The sequence below is a fragment of the Drosophila hydei genome, unplaced genomic scaffold (genome assembly GCF_003285905.1).
Source record: "Drosophila hydei strain 15085-1641.00,03,60 unplaced genomic scaffold, DhydRS2 tig00000296-arrow-arrow-pilon, whole genome shotgun sequence".
NCBI lineage: Eukaryota > Metazoa > Arthropoda > Insecta > Diptera > Drosophilidae > Drosophila > Drosophila hydei.
This window is the reverse complement of record NW_022045705.1, coordinates 1,442,956-1,461,066: the sequence shown is the minus strand read 5'-3', so window position 1 is coordinate 1,461,066 and position 18,111 is coordinate 1,442,956. Positions and strand designations below refer to the sequence as shown.

Sequence of the window (18,111 nt, the reverse complement as noted above, 5' to 3'; positions counted from 1 at the left end):
CTGTATATACTCATTATACTCTATATACTTTTTATACTCTGTATATTCTATATACTCTATATACTCTAAATACTTTGTATAATCTATATACTCTACTCTCTCTCTCTCTCTGTATGTTTCTGTCCCTCTCTTTGCCTATCTCTCTGTTGTCATCGAGCCCCGCTAGGTGGCGCCACTGTCTGCGGTTGCAAACGTTATGACAGCGAACAGTTATGGGTAGTTGTATCTTTTGTATTTACTTCTGCGCCACATGCAACATGCAACAGGGACAGGAACAGCGACAGCAATAGAGAAAGAGGACAGGCACAGGCAGAAGCAGAGGCAGAGGCAGAGGCAGAGGCAGAGGCAGAGGCAGAGGCAGAGGCAGAGGCAGAGGCACAGGGACAGCTGCTGCGACAGCGACAACGACAGCAATGATAATGCGCCGAGGCGAAGGTCCCCATGGCAAGGAGCTCAGCCTCGACGCTGGGCTATCAAAAGTGTTGCTTATTAAAATAAAATTTATTGCTTGTTTGCTGATAAAAATGAGGAAGATGAAAAAGAAGATGAGTAGAAGAAGTGGCTGGAGAGCAGCAAGAAGACGAAACTTGCTTAGCCTTGTGCGGCACGTAAAAGTGTTAAAACGATAAGCAGCGCGCGGCAGCGTAGCAAACATCAAGAATATTGCTGCAACAGGAAATGCAGCATCATAAAGCCATAAAGCCATGCAGCACAAAGGGCACAGAAGCAGCTGTAGCAGCCACAGCAGGCGAAGGGGCAGCAAGCAGGCGATAGCTGCGACGACTGAGAGAGAACTGCTCAAGACATTCCCAGACAATAGCCAAAATGCAATTAAAGCTGCAAAGGTGCCAGAGCAATGCAAATTATTAATGAGCATCTGCCCAATACCGACGGTTTGATACTCGCTCAAGATCTCAGCCGAAGACTACCTCATGTTGTCCACATACAAACCATGCTCTTAAAGCAGTCAAGCACAAGAAAGGCACAGAGCTGCATGAGTCGAGCGTAGCCGACTGCTTAATACTCGCTTAAGGCCCAAATGAAAAGCAATTGAAAGGTGATTGAAAGATGAAGAGAGTGAAATACAGTTTTTAACTATTATTCTTAATCGTTTAGACATAAACCAATATGCCCTCTTTTAACTTCCAGGAGCCTTAAGATTCCCTTTGCAAAACCTATATGCCCACTTATGAGTTGCCTGCGAGAGCATCATTAATGAGCGACTCGTTCAAGACGCCAGAGATTCCGTTTGCCCAACGACCGCAACTTGTTCAGCTTCCTCTTCTGCTTCTTCAGCTTCTTCACTCCATTGGAGTCGAGCAGTCTCTACTTGGACATGCCCGTCCAGGCACTTGACAATGCCAGCCAGTCACAAGAGCAGCCGCCAACTGTCGCCAAGTATTTCGAGGGGTTCAAGTTATTTTGGCTCACCCTAATTTGTGTACACCCTCAGCCGACAGGGTATACGTGGAGCGTATTAGCTGCGATCCGAAGATTCACTTTGATGCTTGTCTCAGTCTATTGCCTCGCTTAAATAGTGAATAAATGATTGATTGATTGATTGACTGATTGATTGTTTGATATTGCTTTTTACAGAACTTGATAAAGTTCATTTTCATCAATCAATCAATATTGATTGACTGAGTGCGAGTGATTGATTGAACTTGATTGAAGACTTTCTTGTTGAATATTTGACAGTAGGATATTTAATATTCGATAGAGTAGAGTAAACTTATATGCTTTTGGCCAGACTTCAAGTGCTTCGTCTAGACAAACGAGCCCAAGCCCGAATTCCAACTCGAATAGCCGCATTCCAATCAGAAAAGAAACGGTGCAACACAATTGCCAATCAGCTTATGCGCCTACACACAGAGAGTTGACAAAGTGCACGTGCAATGGCCAGCATCAGTAGTTGTTGTAGCCCATCTCGCTGAGCAGGGTATTCCCATCGGAGCTGGAGGAGGACGAAACCGAGTCCTGCATATTGCGCAATATGCGATGGCGCAAGTGCATTGTCCGCAAGCGCTGCATGCGACGCTTCAGATTGCAGTAGACGGGACAGCAATCGGGAAAGGGCTTGTACATCAGGTCCTCCTCGTCGCCCTGCTCGCACTGGTCCGGCAGAATGTCCAAGCAGCTGAGAGAGTAAACAGAGGTGTGAGAAAAGGTTCGCATTAGCCAAGGCAGGAGTCAAGGTGGCTGTGAATGGGTGCATTCATGCATTTTGGTTAATAATTAATTTTCACTACTCGTTCGGTCTAGACATTTTTTCCACTACGAAAATTGACCTGGAGCGCGGCATGATTTGATTGTTCTCGCAAAACAGATTCGAGCAGAGGCTCAGCAGGACGAGCCGACGCGGCAGGAACTTCGATTGCTCCCACATGCAGCGCCGGTAGGAGCCTGTAAAACAATAGAGTGAATATCGATTGATAGATATATGCGCCATATATATATATATATGTCTTACGTAATACGCTATTGTCATTCTCGCTGGAATCGTCTGGATTATAGCCGCGTTGCAGCTGATAGCGTTTCATGTGAAACTGGCCAAAGCCTTGGCAGCTGCTTAGCCAGGTCAGGCTTAGCCATGCAGCAGCTAGCAATTGCAACAGATACATGCTCTCTATCTCGCTCTCTCTCGCTCGCTAGATATATCTATATGTGTATATATCTCTCTCGTTCTCTCTGTCTCTGTCCCTCTCGCTCTGTCTTGCTTTGATATTCCTTCTCTCTTTCGCTCTATGTGCTCTACCTAACTGTTCAGCCTGGCTGTTCTTTGGCTACTAAGCACCGAGCGTTTGCTGCGCGACATTACGTATACGCAATGTTCTATCACCTCACATGTATGTGTATGTATTTATGTGTGTGTGTGTGTGTGTTTATTTGTGTGTGTGTGTGTGTGTATGTCTATCTAGCTGGCTGTTCAGCCTGGCTTTGCTTGGGCTATTCACAATATTACGTATACGCAATGTTATATCAACTCTTATACATATGCAAATATATGTGTGTGCGTGTGTGTGTGGCAGTTAAATTGGCCGCGACACTTGATTAAATCAACAAACAAACAAAACGAAAAACAACTTAACAAATGCAAATTTGTTGATACAAAAACGGGGTCTGAGGCTCGCTGCGCTGCGCTGCGGCAAGCGACGCCGTCGCAAATGAATATGAATATGAATACTAGTTGTGAGTACATTCACTCGGTGCCAACAAAACAACGGCCATCCGCCCAAATTATGCGAAATTGTCGCCCAGTTAAAGCTCGGGCAGCAAATCAAAATAAAAACATCATAAAAATAAAACAAACAAACAAATCAAATGTCAAGTGCAGCCAGACAAAGAGACACAGCGAGAGGGGCGAGGGAGAAAGACAATCAAAGAGAGAGAGAGAGACAGCTAGAGCTGCATAGTTACTAAATTTTGTATTTACAGTTGTCAAACTCTTAGCTACAAATCGACTTAAGCCAGCAGAGTTAAGACTCAAAACTTTCTCGAACTATTAAAAGAAATGCGCAAGGCATGGCAGCTGGGTATGCCTGACTACAGCAATACCCGTTCAGTGTGCGAAAATAATAAATAGTAAATGCTATATTTGCCTATTATTGCTAGCTTTGGCTGTGAAAGGCGACTCAAGTGCTAAGACCTTGCTGAGACTTGCTCTCAAACAGACTGACTTTATATACACCTTTAAGTATATATATTTACATATATAGGTATATTAAGTATCTTGGCAGTGCTTACTAAACTGCACTAACCAACACTGGTTACGCTCTAGCTGCAACTTCTGCAAGTTGCGCTTGCTCCTCGAGTGGGCCGGCAGCAACTGACGATGGAAAAGTAAAAGTTTTTCAAAAAAGTCGAATATTTATAAATATATATATCTATATACATGTATGCATACAAATATATATATATATGCCATCATATATGAAGCGTCGAGTGCACAAATCGTGTAACAAAATTTCTTAGAATTTCTTTTGAACGCAAGTAAGTGCTTGCTGCCACGCCCACTCACCCGCCGATGGCAAACTTTGTGCCAAATGACAACGTAAAAAGTTAAATAACTTTCCCCAGCAGCAACTCGAAGCGCAACGATAAGCAAATCGGATGCATAATTGCAGTTTGAATATTTACTTGCAGCAATAAGTTGCGCATACGCCATGTGGCACGCCATAGAATATATGTATATCGATAAGTGGCTGATATCGGCATTGTACATGGATATATATATCTTAACAGACAAAACCTACTCTGAGCCCATTGCTGAGCAGCTGTGCTTCACGCTTTGCTTCACGCTTTGCATTTCTATATAGTTTTATCTCTTTATAAATATCGATACTTATCGATATTGAAATGATATGAGTTCATTGCAATCCATTGTCAAGTTCCATATAGTTAACAACATCTTCTCTCGCTCTATTTCTCGACTCTCTCTGTGTGTATCGAACTCCATAACTCCGCAACTCTCGCTCTCTTAGTTTCCCTCTCTCTCTCCCTGCTTCGTTCTTTATCATTGGCTCTTTTGGACTTACTTTTCCACTCGTTTTCATTGCATTCACTGTTCAGCTTCCTTCTTTATCTCTGCCTCATTCGTTTATTCTCTCTTCTGTCCCTCTCTCGCTCTCTCTTTCTCTCTTCTGCCTCTCTCTCTCTTACTCTGTCTAAATATTCTGATCTCTCTCTCCTTACGCTTCCATCAGTTGAACTTTTTTGTTATCCCTTTCTATCGAAAGACCTTTCAGTAAAATAGCTTTAAGCTAATGTATGCATGTATATAAAAATACTTATATATATATATATATTTATATATATGTTGTATATACGTTTCGTGTGCCCTGGACTTGGCATATTCCTTTCAAGTTTCTCCCCCTTAGTGGCAAATGCAATTGTTTGCGGTTTCAATCAGCTGTAACAATGTTTTCAAGTATTTTTTTAAAGTAATTTAATTATATTAAAATTTATTATGAAAACTCTAGCTGAGGGAACAAAGCGAACACTTTAACCAATACCTGCCCCTCCCCCGGCATGCCGCCCCCAACGCTTTGCCTTTATTGGTCAGCAGAGCAGCAGACGCCAGATCCTTGTGCTCGCATCCTGAAGATGTTCTCCAGGGCGACGGCGAGGACGGCCGGGGGCGAAGCGGCAGCCATGCTCTTATATTTGAAGCACGTTGCGCCCCAACGAGCAGCCAGCAATTAAGTTTGTGAAAGTTAAAAGTTTTTGCCAGCGACAAACGTTGTCTGATGCGACCCTTTTGTGTGCACGTGGCCCAATACGTAGCCTTTGTTGCCATACCCTACACCTGCAAATGGTGCTCGCATGGGGTTATATGGACAATGAGATGTACAGTCGGTGACAGGTAGAGAGTGAGCGGGAGAGAAGGAGAGGGCGAGAGAGAGTGGGACAGAGAGGGAGAGAAGGGAGACATCGACAAAGAAAGAGGGGAATTAGTCATAGCGACAATGAGACCAAGACAGACAAAGATAAAGAAAGATTAAGAGAGAGACAGAGAGAGTTACATAGAAAGAGACAGAGAGAGAGAAAGCAAAATTCAAGAATCCCTGGTGTCAAAGGCAGATAATGAAAGAGCAACAGGGAAGGTGTCAAACAGAGCTAGCCTCTCTAGAGAGAGAATTACTTCTTCGTAATGTATTAGTAAGAAACTTCAGACGATTTATAACAGTGAAAGAGAGAGAGAGAGAGCTCTATATACAGAGAGAAAGAGGGACAGAGAGAGAGAGAGAGATAATGAGGTAGCAATGATACTGCGAGAGAGACCCCACACTTGTGTATAGTAAAACGACTCTCAAGCTCCACCCGAGCACCAAACTAATATACCCACTTATAGGTACACTTTTGCACTGGGTATGCAAAATACATGAAATAACTTCGGCATATTTTCTACCTGCTTGTGCAACTTGCGACATACATCAATTCTGACATAAGGCAACTACATACATAAATACGTGTCTACAGGGTATCTGTTAGTTGAGCAGTGATTGTGGGGCTAAGCTAAACGTATCTGTTATTGTGGCCGCGTCTGCACGTCTTGTTGCGAAAGGCGTAAACTGTATTTTTATGACACTAAACAAACAATTAACTCGACACCAAAGCCAAGACAAAGGCACAAGGAGAACGGGGGAGTGAGATAGGAAGAGAGAGGGGGAGAGAGAGAGACACTTAACTGGTCTCTGCGCCTGGTTACTTCATTTTGTTGGGCCTCATGTCAATTAGAATGCTAATTTTTATGCAAATTTTTGCGGATAGAATTTCCGAGTTTGTTGTTCCGTCCTTTGGCTGCTCGGATTGTTGTCTGTCTGTCTGTCCGTCCGTCTGGCCGGCTGGCTGACTGGCTGGCTTGTTTTGTATGTCTGCGTGGCTGCTTTGTCTGGCACTTTTGTTTATACGGCGCCAGCTTGTTCTTTATTATGGACAAGCAAACAGTTTTCGGCGGAAATAAACCAACTAAAATGCGCTGCCAGAGGAAATTGCCAGCAGGTCGTCGCAAATTAATGGACATTCCTGTCCATGCCAGCTCCAGCAGGCAGTAGGCTTCACTGCGCACTGCCAGTGGTCGTGGGCGCTGGTCGGGAGTCGGGGGAGGCCTGGACTACTTACTGTAAACAATCTAAACAGCAGGTACCAGAAGCGACTCCTTCTTCTTCGTCTTCACCTCCACCTGCCTACCGCCTTCTCCTCTTGCCAATTGCCACGCCCTTGTCAGGGCATTTCCACAAATTCTTGAATCGAGCTTTTTATTCGGCTAAAAATTTATTAAGTTATGCCCACAAAGGTAGATGAAACAGTCAACTGCGGTAAGGGTGAGCCAGACAACTATCGATAGCACTGTTTGACAATCGATAAACAAACTTCAATTCACTCGTTAGACAAATAAACACAGAGAGTTTCTTAATTAACCAATATTTGAGGTTAAATTTCTACTCAAAAAAGTATTCAGCTGGATAAAAATATATCGATAACCCCACATCGACTACAAGCGATATGCTTAGCGAATTTAAATTAGCTTAAACCCTTGTCTGATTGTTTTGTATGTCTTAACCACAGGTTGGAATTGTGAAAAAGAAAAATATCGATAAATATCGATAAAAACGATCGGTTAATATTTTCAGTAAATATTTATTAATGCATAGAAATTAAAGTTAGGCAAAAAAAAACATATTATAATATATATAATAGAGCTGCATAATTATCGATAACACCAACATGGTAATTAATCGATACATGTATTAATAGCATAGCTGGAATACTGCTTATATCCAATTTTTACCCACTCATATGCATATGTAATGCAATTTTACGACCATCGATAGCGTTATCGATAGTTGTGCAGCAAAAGGAACCATGCTGACGATCAATAGTTGGGCTCGCTGCCAAAGAACGTAAACGTCTCATTACAGCGTATCTCATAGCAGTCCGGAAACGATGTGAAGTGCCTCGATAAACGCAAATCAAAGATGAACTCGCAATACGGATAGCTGTCAATATTATAATAGATAAGTTTGGATTAGAGACATATCGATATAGAATAAAGTGATGTTTGTAATCGATTTATATACATAATAGGGATTGCTTTGATCAGTAACTATCTGGTTGGCTAACTGAAGTTGAAGGAGACTTAAATCTGTCTACATATGACAAGTGATTGACTGATTGACAGATTGATGGACTTATTAACTCTCTGTATCTAAGCTGTATCAGATTTAAGACTCTAAGACTTAATGACTCAGAATGACTGATTGACTGATTGATGGATGCATTCATTGATTGTAATCAATTGACTGATTGACTGACGGACTTATTAACTGGCTGTATCTCAACTGTACTTTTTATTAAGGATTCATTGATTGATTGACTGACTACTGTAATTGACTGTAGATTGCTTGTCTGATTGAACGATTTCTTGATTGATTGATTGACTGATTTGGTTGATTAACTAAATGATTGATGATTAACGGCTTAATTGATAAACTGTATCTCATCTGCTGCAGAGCTGATTGTATCTCTTATGAATGATTGACTGACTGACTGATTGAGTGACTGATGATCCTCACTCAACTTACATCTTACTTTATTATTGATCAACAAACGAATTGGGAATAAAAGTGAAAGCTAGTATGAAAAGCAAAGCAGGCTAATCAGATTGAAAGATCTATGAGACTGCACTGAATGCCTGTCTGAAGGCCAAACAGAAATATCCCTGGCTCGATAGTTCCAAATAACGTCTGCATGCTGCAGTTTGGCTCAAAGTGCATACAGCTTTTGAAATAGTTGTGAATAGTTGGCGCTGTAAATACTCGACACGTGCACTTACTTTATTATTTGCAACGCTGAAATATTTATACCGACGCTGGCAGTTATTTTAATTGTTATGCTAAAGCAAAGCTGCCCGCGCGCCCGCCACCCCCGTTGAGGGTGGGCGACTTGGCAAGTTTTGTTTTAAAATGCAATACACACAAGTTGAAAATAACATAAATTGTAAATTGTACGGTACATGGGGTTTAGACTATAGGGGTTGCGGTTAGGGTTATGTGATTGAACTTACATTGGCGGAAACCAGAGGAAACAGCGATATGTGCAGAGTATGCCAAACGGGCGCTTGAATTCACCATCCGGCGTCTGTATCGAGCCCGAGTTGTGCTTCTTCCAGCACTGCGAGGCCCAGCCTGTAACCCCCAACCATCAACGTATATCAATGCAGGCCAACAGCAAACGTGTTTTCAATTGTTTACGGCACACGAATTCCAGCTCATAATTGAGTGGCTAACAATGGAAATTTAAAGCGAGCGCGGCACAGTCGGCAGTAGCCGACTAACGAATCAACTCTCCAAAAGAGTTCAGATTTCAGTTCTCTGGCTATGCTCAAGTTACCAAATCGTGAAGAAAGGTAGCCAAAAAGGAGTTCGATTTTAACATCTGCATAGAAAGTTATCCGAATAATAAAAAACTTTTTATATTTAAATACATCTTTAAGGCTTGCATACCAAATTTGAAGTCTATAGATCTTATAGTGCGTGAGCCATGCTCACGAAATCATTTATGAGAAATATGTATCCAGAAAAATGAATACATTCTATATACGTATACCTAGAACATGGTCAAATTTGAAGTCGTTAGCTTCTAAAACTCAAAGAAATAAAACCTAAGCCGAATATATATTGAGTTGATGAATACGTACATAGATAGATAGATATATGATCTGATATAGAAATTGTTTATATATATCTAATGACAAAGGGTTCAACTGAAACTATTCACTCAGAAATATTTATAGACGTCAATGCGCCGCATTCGCTATCCTCGCCGCCTTTCACACACATTTCCATTAAATAATTTTCAACCACTTTAAACTCAAATTGAATTTAGTTTTAGACCAAAAATGCGTGCGTGTGTGGTGTGTGTCTCTGTGAGTTTTTCGCTCCATGATAAACAATTTTGTGAAGGCTGACACGGCGTATGCGTAATATGCGCCATATACATCAAATTACATTTTGAACGCTCATTAATACGCGCACAGAGACACACACACTTGCATTACGCATACGCAGCGTGCGCCGCTTGATAATTGATGCAATTTCCAATAGGCTTTATATTAGCGCCGCACAAAACAAAAATTGAACAAAAAATTAAAAAAAATGCACACAAGTGATAAGCGATAAACGATAGACGCTAGGCGTTTCGATATACGTACTGCCATAATTGTAATCACATAGACAGCATAAAATTAAGAGCAACACAAATGTGATTGTCGTTGTGCCTTTGCGTGTGTGTATCGCAGTAATTGTTGTTGTTGTAGCTGTTGTTGTTGTTGCTGCTGTTATCGATTTGGCCATTGCATAACAATCATTGATAGTACCGTCCCCGTCGAACATGCTCCAGTTATTGTTGGTGTCTGCTCTCAGCGCCTGTGCCCGGGCAACAGCGCCTCGATGTTCAACGCGTTTTTAACTGCCATCCGCTTTATGTGCGCCACGTCTAACGAAGCCTATAACAATACAAGCACACACACACACGCACGCACACACATACAGAGACTGAAGCCAAGACAGCAAAGAAATGCCACAAGCTTGTGTTTTGTTGCTGTTGCCCCTAAATTGATGACAATTGATCAATTGATAAATTATCGCACTCGCCGAGGCGAGAGCCGAGTGTGTCACAGTATCTGTGCGTATCTGTGAGTATCTGTGAGTATCTGTGAGTATCTGTGAGTATCTGTGAATATCTGTGAGTAACTGCAGTGTCCAGTGCACAGACCATGCCCAAAACCCACGCATAAGTTGACATAAATGGACTTTGTATCTGTATCTGTATCTGTATCTGTATCTGTATCTGTATCTGTATCTGTATCTGTATCTGTATCTGTATCTGTATCTGTATCTGTATCTGTATCTGTATCTGTATCTGTATCTGTATCCTGTATCTGTATCTGTATCTGTATCGTATCTGTATCTGTATCTGTATCTGTATCTGATCTGTATCTGTATCTGTAATCTGTATCTGTATCTGTATCTGTATCTGTATCTGTATCTGTAGCTGTATCTGTATCTGGTATCGGTATCTGTAATCTGTATCTGTATCTGTATCTGTATCTGTATCTGTATCTTGTATCTGTATCTGTATCTGTATCTGTATCTGTATCTGTATCTGTATCTCTATATCTGTATCTTGTATCTGTATCTGATCCGTATCTGTATCTGTATCATGTTATCTGTATCTGTATCTGTATCTGTATCGGTATCTGTATCTGTATCTGTATCTGTATCTGTATCTGTATCTGTAGCTGTAGCATGCTCATCTGTATCTGTATCCTGTATCGGTATCTGTATCGTATCTGTAATCGTGATATCTGTATCTGTATCTGTACAGTCTGTATCTGTATCCTGTATGCTGTATCGGTATCTGTATCTGTAATCTTATCTGTATCTGTATCTGTATCTTTATCTGTATCTGTATCTGTATCTGTATCTGTATCTGTATCTGTATCTGTATCTGTATCTGTATCTGTATCTGTATCTGTATCTGTATCTGTATCTGTATCTGTATCTGTATCTGTATCTGTATCTGTATCTGTATCTGTATCTGTATCTGTATCTGTATCTGTATCTGTATCTGTATCTGTATCTGTATCTGTATCTGTATCTGTATCTGTATCTGTATCTGTATCTGTATCTGTATCTGTATCTGTATCTGTATCTGTATCTGTATCTGTATCTGTATCTGTATCTGTATCTGTATCTGTATCTGTATCTGTATCTGTATCTGTATCTGTATCTGTATCTGTATCTGTATCTGTATCTGTATCTGTATCTGTATCTGTATCTGTATCTGTATCTGTATCTGTATCTGTATCTGTATCTGTATCTGTATCTGTATCTGTATCTGTATCTGTATCTGTATCTGTATCTGTATCTGTATCTGTATCTGTATCTGTATCTGTATCTGTATCTGTATCTGTATCTGTATCTGTATCTGTATCTGTATCTGTATCTGTATCTGTATCTGTATCTGTATCTGTATCTGTATCTGTATCTGTATCTGTATCTGTATCTGTATCTGTATCTGTATCTGTATCTGTATCTGTATCTGTATCTGTATCTGTATCTGTATCTGTATCTGTATCTGTATCTGTATCTGTATCTGTATCTGTATCTGTATCTGTATCTGTATCTGTATCTGTATCTGTATCTGTATCTGTATTTTTTTCCCTGCTCTTTAAGTAAGTCTCACTTCTATTTGGATTTCCTATTTGCTGACATCACTCAACATCTTTATCAATGTATCTTTTGTATCTCCATCTCAATTGCTGCTCGCATCAGATGAAATTGTTGACACCTTTTCTGTTGCTGCGTCAATCAGTCAGACATCCAGTTGTCCGGCTGCCTCGCTCTCTGTCAGCTTGGCTGTCAACTTAAGCGGCAAATAGTTGCCTGAGCTGTTTCTCATAATTTGTAGATACTTTTATTGTGCTATTTATAAAAAGCATTTTGCGCCCTGTCAATCACAATGTGAATTTCAGTTTGAATTCCCAGCACACACTCGCAACGGCACCCGACTCTGCTAGACTTGAGGTATTTGCAAGTTTTCGGAGTCAAATTTGACTTGTTCTATTGTTCTTGTGGAATTCATTGAATTGAACTTAAAGTGAATATTCATTTTAGCATTTATTTACTGCGAAATTCCTTCACTGGAGTCGAAAAACAAAGAGCAGCCCACTCGGGCCATGCATTTTTCACATGCTTTGCACGCGCTTTTGCTGCACATTTGATTCACTTTAAATTGCAGCTGAGGGGACTGCAGTTGATGGCTGATGCTTGATGCGTGATGCGCGGTGCACCGTGATGCGTAATGCGCAATTAATTTGTTTATAACTATTTCGAAATAATCTAATTTCATTCAAAAATTGCTGTAATTTGCCAATCAGCATTGAAACTGAAGTCCGGCAATGCGAGCGCGCGCGCCCGCCCAACAATAAACGCATTCAACTAAACAATCTAACAAGCCCAATCAACGCACAACGACCACGACCCAAATCCCAGATACAGATACAGATACAGATACGGCTACAGCTATAGATGCAGATACAACAAGTACGAGTGCTACGACTGACTGAGCCTGGCTGACGGATACCCTGGCGGTCAGCCAAGAAATACTCGCAGATATCTAAAGTTTGAAATGTTTCAGTTCCTTGCATACTTTTAGGGAGTAAGGTCTCGAGCTATGCTCAAGTACCCAAGGTTTGAAGTTAGGTAGTAAATGAAATATGTAGTTTTTGTATGTGTATGATGAACAGAAACTCACATACCTAATTTGATGTTCCTAGCCTTTAAAGTTCTCGAGCTATGCTCACGTAACCAAAGTTTGAAGTTAGGTATTAAATGAAATATGTAGCTTTTATATGTACATACTTAACAGGAACTCACATACCTAATTTGATGTTGCTAACCCTTAAAGTTCTCGAGCTATTCTCAAGTAACCAAAGTTTCAGAGATAGGTATTTAAGGAACTTTAATTTTTCTATTTGTATTTGCTTGATACATGAATGCGTATCAAATTTGATGTTTCTAATTTCAAAAGTTCTCGAGTTATTGTCGAAAATCTGAAATTCCCCAATTCAATTTTATCGGCACAAAGACAATCGATATGTAAGGGCATATAGCTCGCATGTAGTCCGCACACCTAAGCCAATATGCCCTGTTGACACACTTAGAATGCGTCTAGGGTATCGAATTGGGGTATATGGAAACAAATACATTTGGAAGTGCGTTCGCATTGCTGTTGATCTTCGCATGAAGCAGGCAACAGGGTGTACACATGTGTGTGTGTGTAGAGGGCAGTTGGATGGCCTTCAGCGATCAATGTCATTTCGTTTGATTCCATTAAAGTGCGACCCCAAAAACAAAAAAAAACTGCGAACTGCGAACTGCGAGCTACGCAATGCGAAACAACAAGGCGAAAGTGGAAATGGGAACTGTTTACAGGGTAGTGTTGATGGCCAGCAGCTGAGCGGGTGGCAGAGGGAGGGAGAGTTTTTTGGCTGTGCAAATCAATCGCAACCCTTCCACAGCCAGATCCACTTTCACATCCACATCCACATCCACATCCACTTCCACTTCCACTATGTGCCAGCTCTATGGGAGTCGCAGGTGCGTAAGTTAACAGCTCCATTGACTACAGCCACACAATTTATCTTATTTTTAGCCTGACTTTGAGGCCAGCGTCAAAGGCAAGGCAAGCCAAGTCAGCGCCACACAAAACACCTGTCCAGCCACGCCCACAAGGGCACCTGTCCCCATCCAACTACTGTCACCCAGCCCAGCCCTTTGCCACGTAATACACAAATTTCAGCATAACTTTGACTGGCTTATAAATGTCGAACGATTTATTTGCGGCTGTTTGCACAGGTAAGCGCCAGGGAAAGGCTGTGGGCTGTGGGCTGTGGGCTGTGTGCTGTGAAGGGCGCTCTTACCACCTACCCCTAAATATATATGTATAGAGAAATATATATAGGTATAGCTGTTCTAGCTGACGCGTCTAACAAAGTGTTTCAAATTTGTTTACTGCTAAGAAAAAAGTTTAAAAAAGGCTGAGTTGAGCTAGTGAGGAGTATGTGACTGCTTGATACTCTAAAGCAATTTAAGAGGTATGCAAAAGAGGAATTATTTTTAATCTTCATTTCGTCTTCCATAAGCTGCAGAGGTAATGGGAAGTCATTGGCTCTAAAAGTCTTCGAATTATGCCCAAAATATCAAATTCCAAGAAAATTTAAAGAAATTTTTGTAAAGATATTCCAGGAAGAATAACGAGGAGCTTTATACAGACTCAGCTTCTGCGTCTTCTGCTCAAGTACATATGGACTTCACAGAGTCTTTGGGGATCTGTTCCTGTGTGTTCTATGTCTGAGTCGCAAGTTTTGCGCACATTTTCCGTGGCAACTGATGGCAAAAAATTGGGAATTGCTTTTTGGCCAAGGCACTGCGCCGCCTGGGCGTTGACTCGCTAAGCAAATGGGGCGTGGCACTCGTATAGCATTGATAGCTGCCATAGCCTGCTGGCCACGTCTTTTGCCAGCAGATGAAGTGCAAAATCGACTTGAGAGCTAACAAGAAGAAAAAATAGAAAAGAGCACAGAGTGCAACTTTAATGGGCCACTCAGCTGCAAAGTGAATGTGTGTTAGTGTGTGTGTGTGTGTGTGTTTTGGAATGAATGAGTGCACGCAGCACACGTGGCGTATACGCAATCCGCTTTCAACATTGCGATGCTAGACACGTCGCCGTAGTTATCAAGGATTGCTCTTGTTGTTGTTGCTGTTGCCATTCACGCTGCATTCGCAGTATTCACATGGCCCGAACTGAATCAACAATCGAATAGCTGCGAATCAATTCACACATTCAAACATCAGCTTTAACTGAGACAAGTTGTAAACATGCCACTGAACGCTCACACTCAACTGGAAAATGCAATAGATCTGATGCGCTCACAGCTGTGTCGCCAGACGTATAAAGATTACGGTATATATTAGATGGATCTGCGATAGATATAGTGCTGCAGGCAGTGCCACACACATTACTCGAAAAAGCACAGTCACAAGTCCTAACTCAAGTGTCCATAGCTTCATCTCTTAATCATAGATCCCATCTAGTTCCCACTTTTACTTGAGATAGTCAGAGCAGAAAACTAACTTTATATATGGGCAGTATAGCAGCTATGCTCAATAAAAAGTAGAAGTTACTAACTTTAAGGCTAGGCAATGTCGGAGCTAACTAAAAAAGGCTTTATGTGAACTATATATCTAACTTTGTTAATAATTTATTTCAAATTTTAAGTCTTTAGGGCTTGAAGTCTTCGAGTTATGGGCAAAATACAAAATATCGATTTCAATGAATCTGAAAAGTTAAAGCCCAATAAGCTTGGACTATGAATAATGAATATATGTATATATATATATATAGCTAAGATGACTATATGTCCATATAGACTTAGGCCATATTGTGATGATGAGGTTTCTGTCTTTAGATTCGTTAGATCATCATATATACCCAAACATAGTATACAGACCCAATTATAAATCATGCAAGCTTTGTTGAAGGCCCTTAGATATTGCTCAATACCATGTTACCATGTTAACCAGCTTTTCGATTCGTACTCCCTTGCTATATAAAGAAAAGACAAACTCACAAATTTTGTAGGATATTGAACGATTTTTTTTCACTCTGTACGTAACTTATATAAAACTATCTAGAATTTATTTTAAGCATAAAAATTAACTTAAAAAAAAAAGAAAAAAAAGTTAAGATAAAGAGCACTTTGAACTAGAAATACAATAATTATCTATATATGCATATAAATAGCCGAATGTGAGTGCGCATATACCCGGGCAGCACACGGTATTTCCCTTTTGTCTAGCTGAAATAGTTTAAGAGTGTGCACTTGACGTTCGTGCAATCGGGCAGTGAAGTGAACAAAACGCAGGATAACTTGTAGTCGTAGATGAATTCGCAAGTGGGATAGCTGCAACGAAAAAGACGGATAGAGAGAGAGAGAGAGAGATGATGAGACGAAGAGAGCTCGAGTAAGAGAAGTTATCAAACAATATTGTAAAAATTGAATTGAATTTCGTTTTGTAAAGCAAAGACCAGCAATCGGATACAAACGAAGCTAGTTATGGCACCAGAGCAAGGCCAGGTCGTGACACGCGTGAGCCGATTGTGTTTGCTATTTGAAATTGGGAAGTAACATCCATAGTTTTTAAAGCTTAAAACAGACAGCCTTTTGATTGAGACTTTAAAAAATGTTTCGTGTCACGCGGTTGAAACTGAGATGGAACACACGATATTTGTGCTAATCGATTATTTGTCGTGGAGTGAGGACTATACCTAAAGATATCTTAATGGCAATTTACACTTGTAATATGCACACAAAAAAGAGACTTTGATGGTAAAAAATATAATACAAATTTATCGATACTTATAGTTATCGATGTCTATCTTATACATAAGATATTTATGAACTTCTCGGAAGATGTTCAATGATCAACACCAAGTAAAACGATATCGTTCCTCGAACAATTAGTGTAAAGTCTCTTGATATGTATCTAACATCTATATCGATAATCATACTATCGATATTAGTAATGTAAGTGCAAAACCGATAATTGGTTCAATAAGTATAAGAAGTCTTGATGTCTTTGGTGCCATTAGATAAAAATTCATTTTAATTAAATGTAGATGCTTATCGATAACTATCGATGAATTTTTTAGGCACTAATTGATAAAATTTATGTATTTTATAAGACTTATGCACGAAATGCAACTAAATTTGATCAAAAATGATTGTAAATAAGTGTTATACTGTTATCGATAACTATCGATAGATCAATATTTGACACTAATTAAAGAACTATGACACTAATCCATAAATTGCGACTCAATAACTGCACAAATTCTTATAAATATTAATATCGATAACTATCGATGACTTTCTTTTTTTGGCACTACTTCAAACAAAGTGATGTAGTCCGTTTCGTTTTAAGCTTGCACGTCTCACGGTGCCATCTCCAATTGGCTTGTGGCATGGGGCAGTACCTGGACACTGCCGGCCATTGGTGCTAGAGGCAGAGTATCGATTGCTGCTTACCTGATTGTAAAGAACCAGGTGCATTTGAAGTTGCATAGAATGCCATATGGTTTCTTCAGCTGCTCCTTTTTGTTGACAATGGTGTTCTGTAGATTGTAGCCATCGTAGCGACGCCAGCAGTGATTGATGTTGCCTGCATTTAAGTAGAGTGAAGTGAAGTGAAGTAGTTTGCTGTGAATCTGCACCTGCATACACCTGCCGTCAACTGGCGTGGACTTACGTCTTATGTGATGGCTGCCGCCATGATGATGAAAGTCGCGTCCCTCTAGCTGCATGCCATGGCCGTTGGTTGCCTCGACGCCCGCGCTAGAGCTGCCAAAGAGCAGCAGGTACCACAATATCAGCGAGCTGACCACGAAGATATAGCTCAGCACTTTGCCCATATTTCCCTTTCGATTGGGGGCGTGGCACGTGCGAATTTGATATGATTTGATTTGGGCGGAGCCGTTGATGTTCTTTCTTTTTGCTGCAAGCCGAAGCCGAAGCCTTGCTACACTTTCTTCAGGTGTCGCTCTGTGTGTGTGTGTGCGTGTGTGTGTGTATGTGTGTGAGTGTGTGTGTGGGTGTGTGTGTGTAAGTGTGTATGTATGTTATGGCTGTCGCTTTCGTTGCTGCTGCGAATGTCGCCCCTGCACTGAATACATTGTCTGAAAAAGTGAATTTGTTTTGGCTCCCCAACTGCTGAGCTGCTCCACTGTTGCGCGGCATTGCCCGTCTCTATTTTCATTTGATTCTTTTCCATTTTTTTTCCTATATACTCTGTTTTTGTGTGAGCTTCATAAATACCCTGCAGGCATATGGCATTGGCAAAGTGTGGATTGGTTTTTGCTTTGATGTAAGTCAGAGCCAGTTGATAGACTGTGCAGAGTATGCCTATATATTCGTGATCTGGATCTACAGATGAGCTGATCCAGCTGTGTCTGTTCATCTGCTGTATGGGAGTGAGGAGAAGTGAT

At 40.8% G+C, this 18,111-nt stretch overlaps 3 protein-coding genes across 4 annotated transcripts; all 3 read right to left on the bottom strand.

The window, feature by feature from the left end:
• Positions 1 to 1,698: 1,698 nt before the first annotated feature.
• Positions 1,699 to 2,824, bottom strand: LOC111605468 (uncharacterized protein CG1552). 2 transcript variants are annotated; one of them, XM_023323989.2, is made up of 3 exons: positions 2,471 to 2,824; positions 2,250 to 2,403; positions 1,699 to 2,137 (listed from the first exon to the last, which is right to left on the bottom strand). In XM_023323989.2, exons 1-3 carry the CDS (start codon positions 2,619 to 2,621, stop codon positions 1,906 to 1,908), a joined length of 537 nt encoding a protein of 178 aa, XP_023179757.1. In that variant the 5' UTR covers positions 2,622 to 2,824; the 3' UTR covers positions 1,699 to 1,905. The 2 variants fall into 2 exon arrangements, with proteins under 2 accessions (XP_023179757.1, XP_023179768.1); XM_023324000.2 differs by having other exon boundaries at positions 2,289 to 2,403; positions 2,471 to 2,818.
• Positions 2,825 to 7,207: 4,383 nt separating this feature from the next.
• LOC111605486 lies at positions 7,208 to 10,033 on the bottom strand. Its single transcript, XM_023324027.2, has 3 exons — positions 9,713 to 10,033; positions 8,567 to 8,687; positions 7,208 to 7,499 (listed from the first exon to the last, which is right to left on the bottom strand). The coding sequence occupies exons 1-3, from the start codon at positions 9,891 to 9,893 to the stop codon at positions 7,376 to 7,378; spliced, it is 426 nt and encodes a 141-aa protein (XP_023179795.1). The 5' UTR covers positions 9,894 to 10,033; the 3' UTR covers positions 7,208 to 7,375.
• Positions 10,034 to 15,813: 5,780 nt separating this feature from the next.
• On the bottom strand, positions 15,814 to 17,808 carry LOC111605499. The gene is made up of 3 exons (XM_023324052.2): positions 17,376 to 17,808; positions 17,156 to 17,288; positions 15,814 to 16,030 (listed from the first exon to the last, which is right to left on the bottom strand). The coding sequence occupies exons 1-3, from the start codon at positions 17,536 to 17,538 to the stop codon at positions 15,922 to 15,924; spliced, it is 405 nt and encodes a 134-aa protein (XP_023179820.1). The 5' UTR covers positions 17,539 to 17,808; the 3' UTR covers positions 15,814 to 15,921.
• Between the last annotated feature and the right edge of the window lie 303 nt (positions 17,809 to 18,111).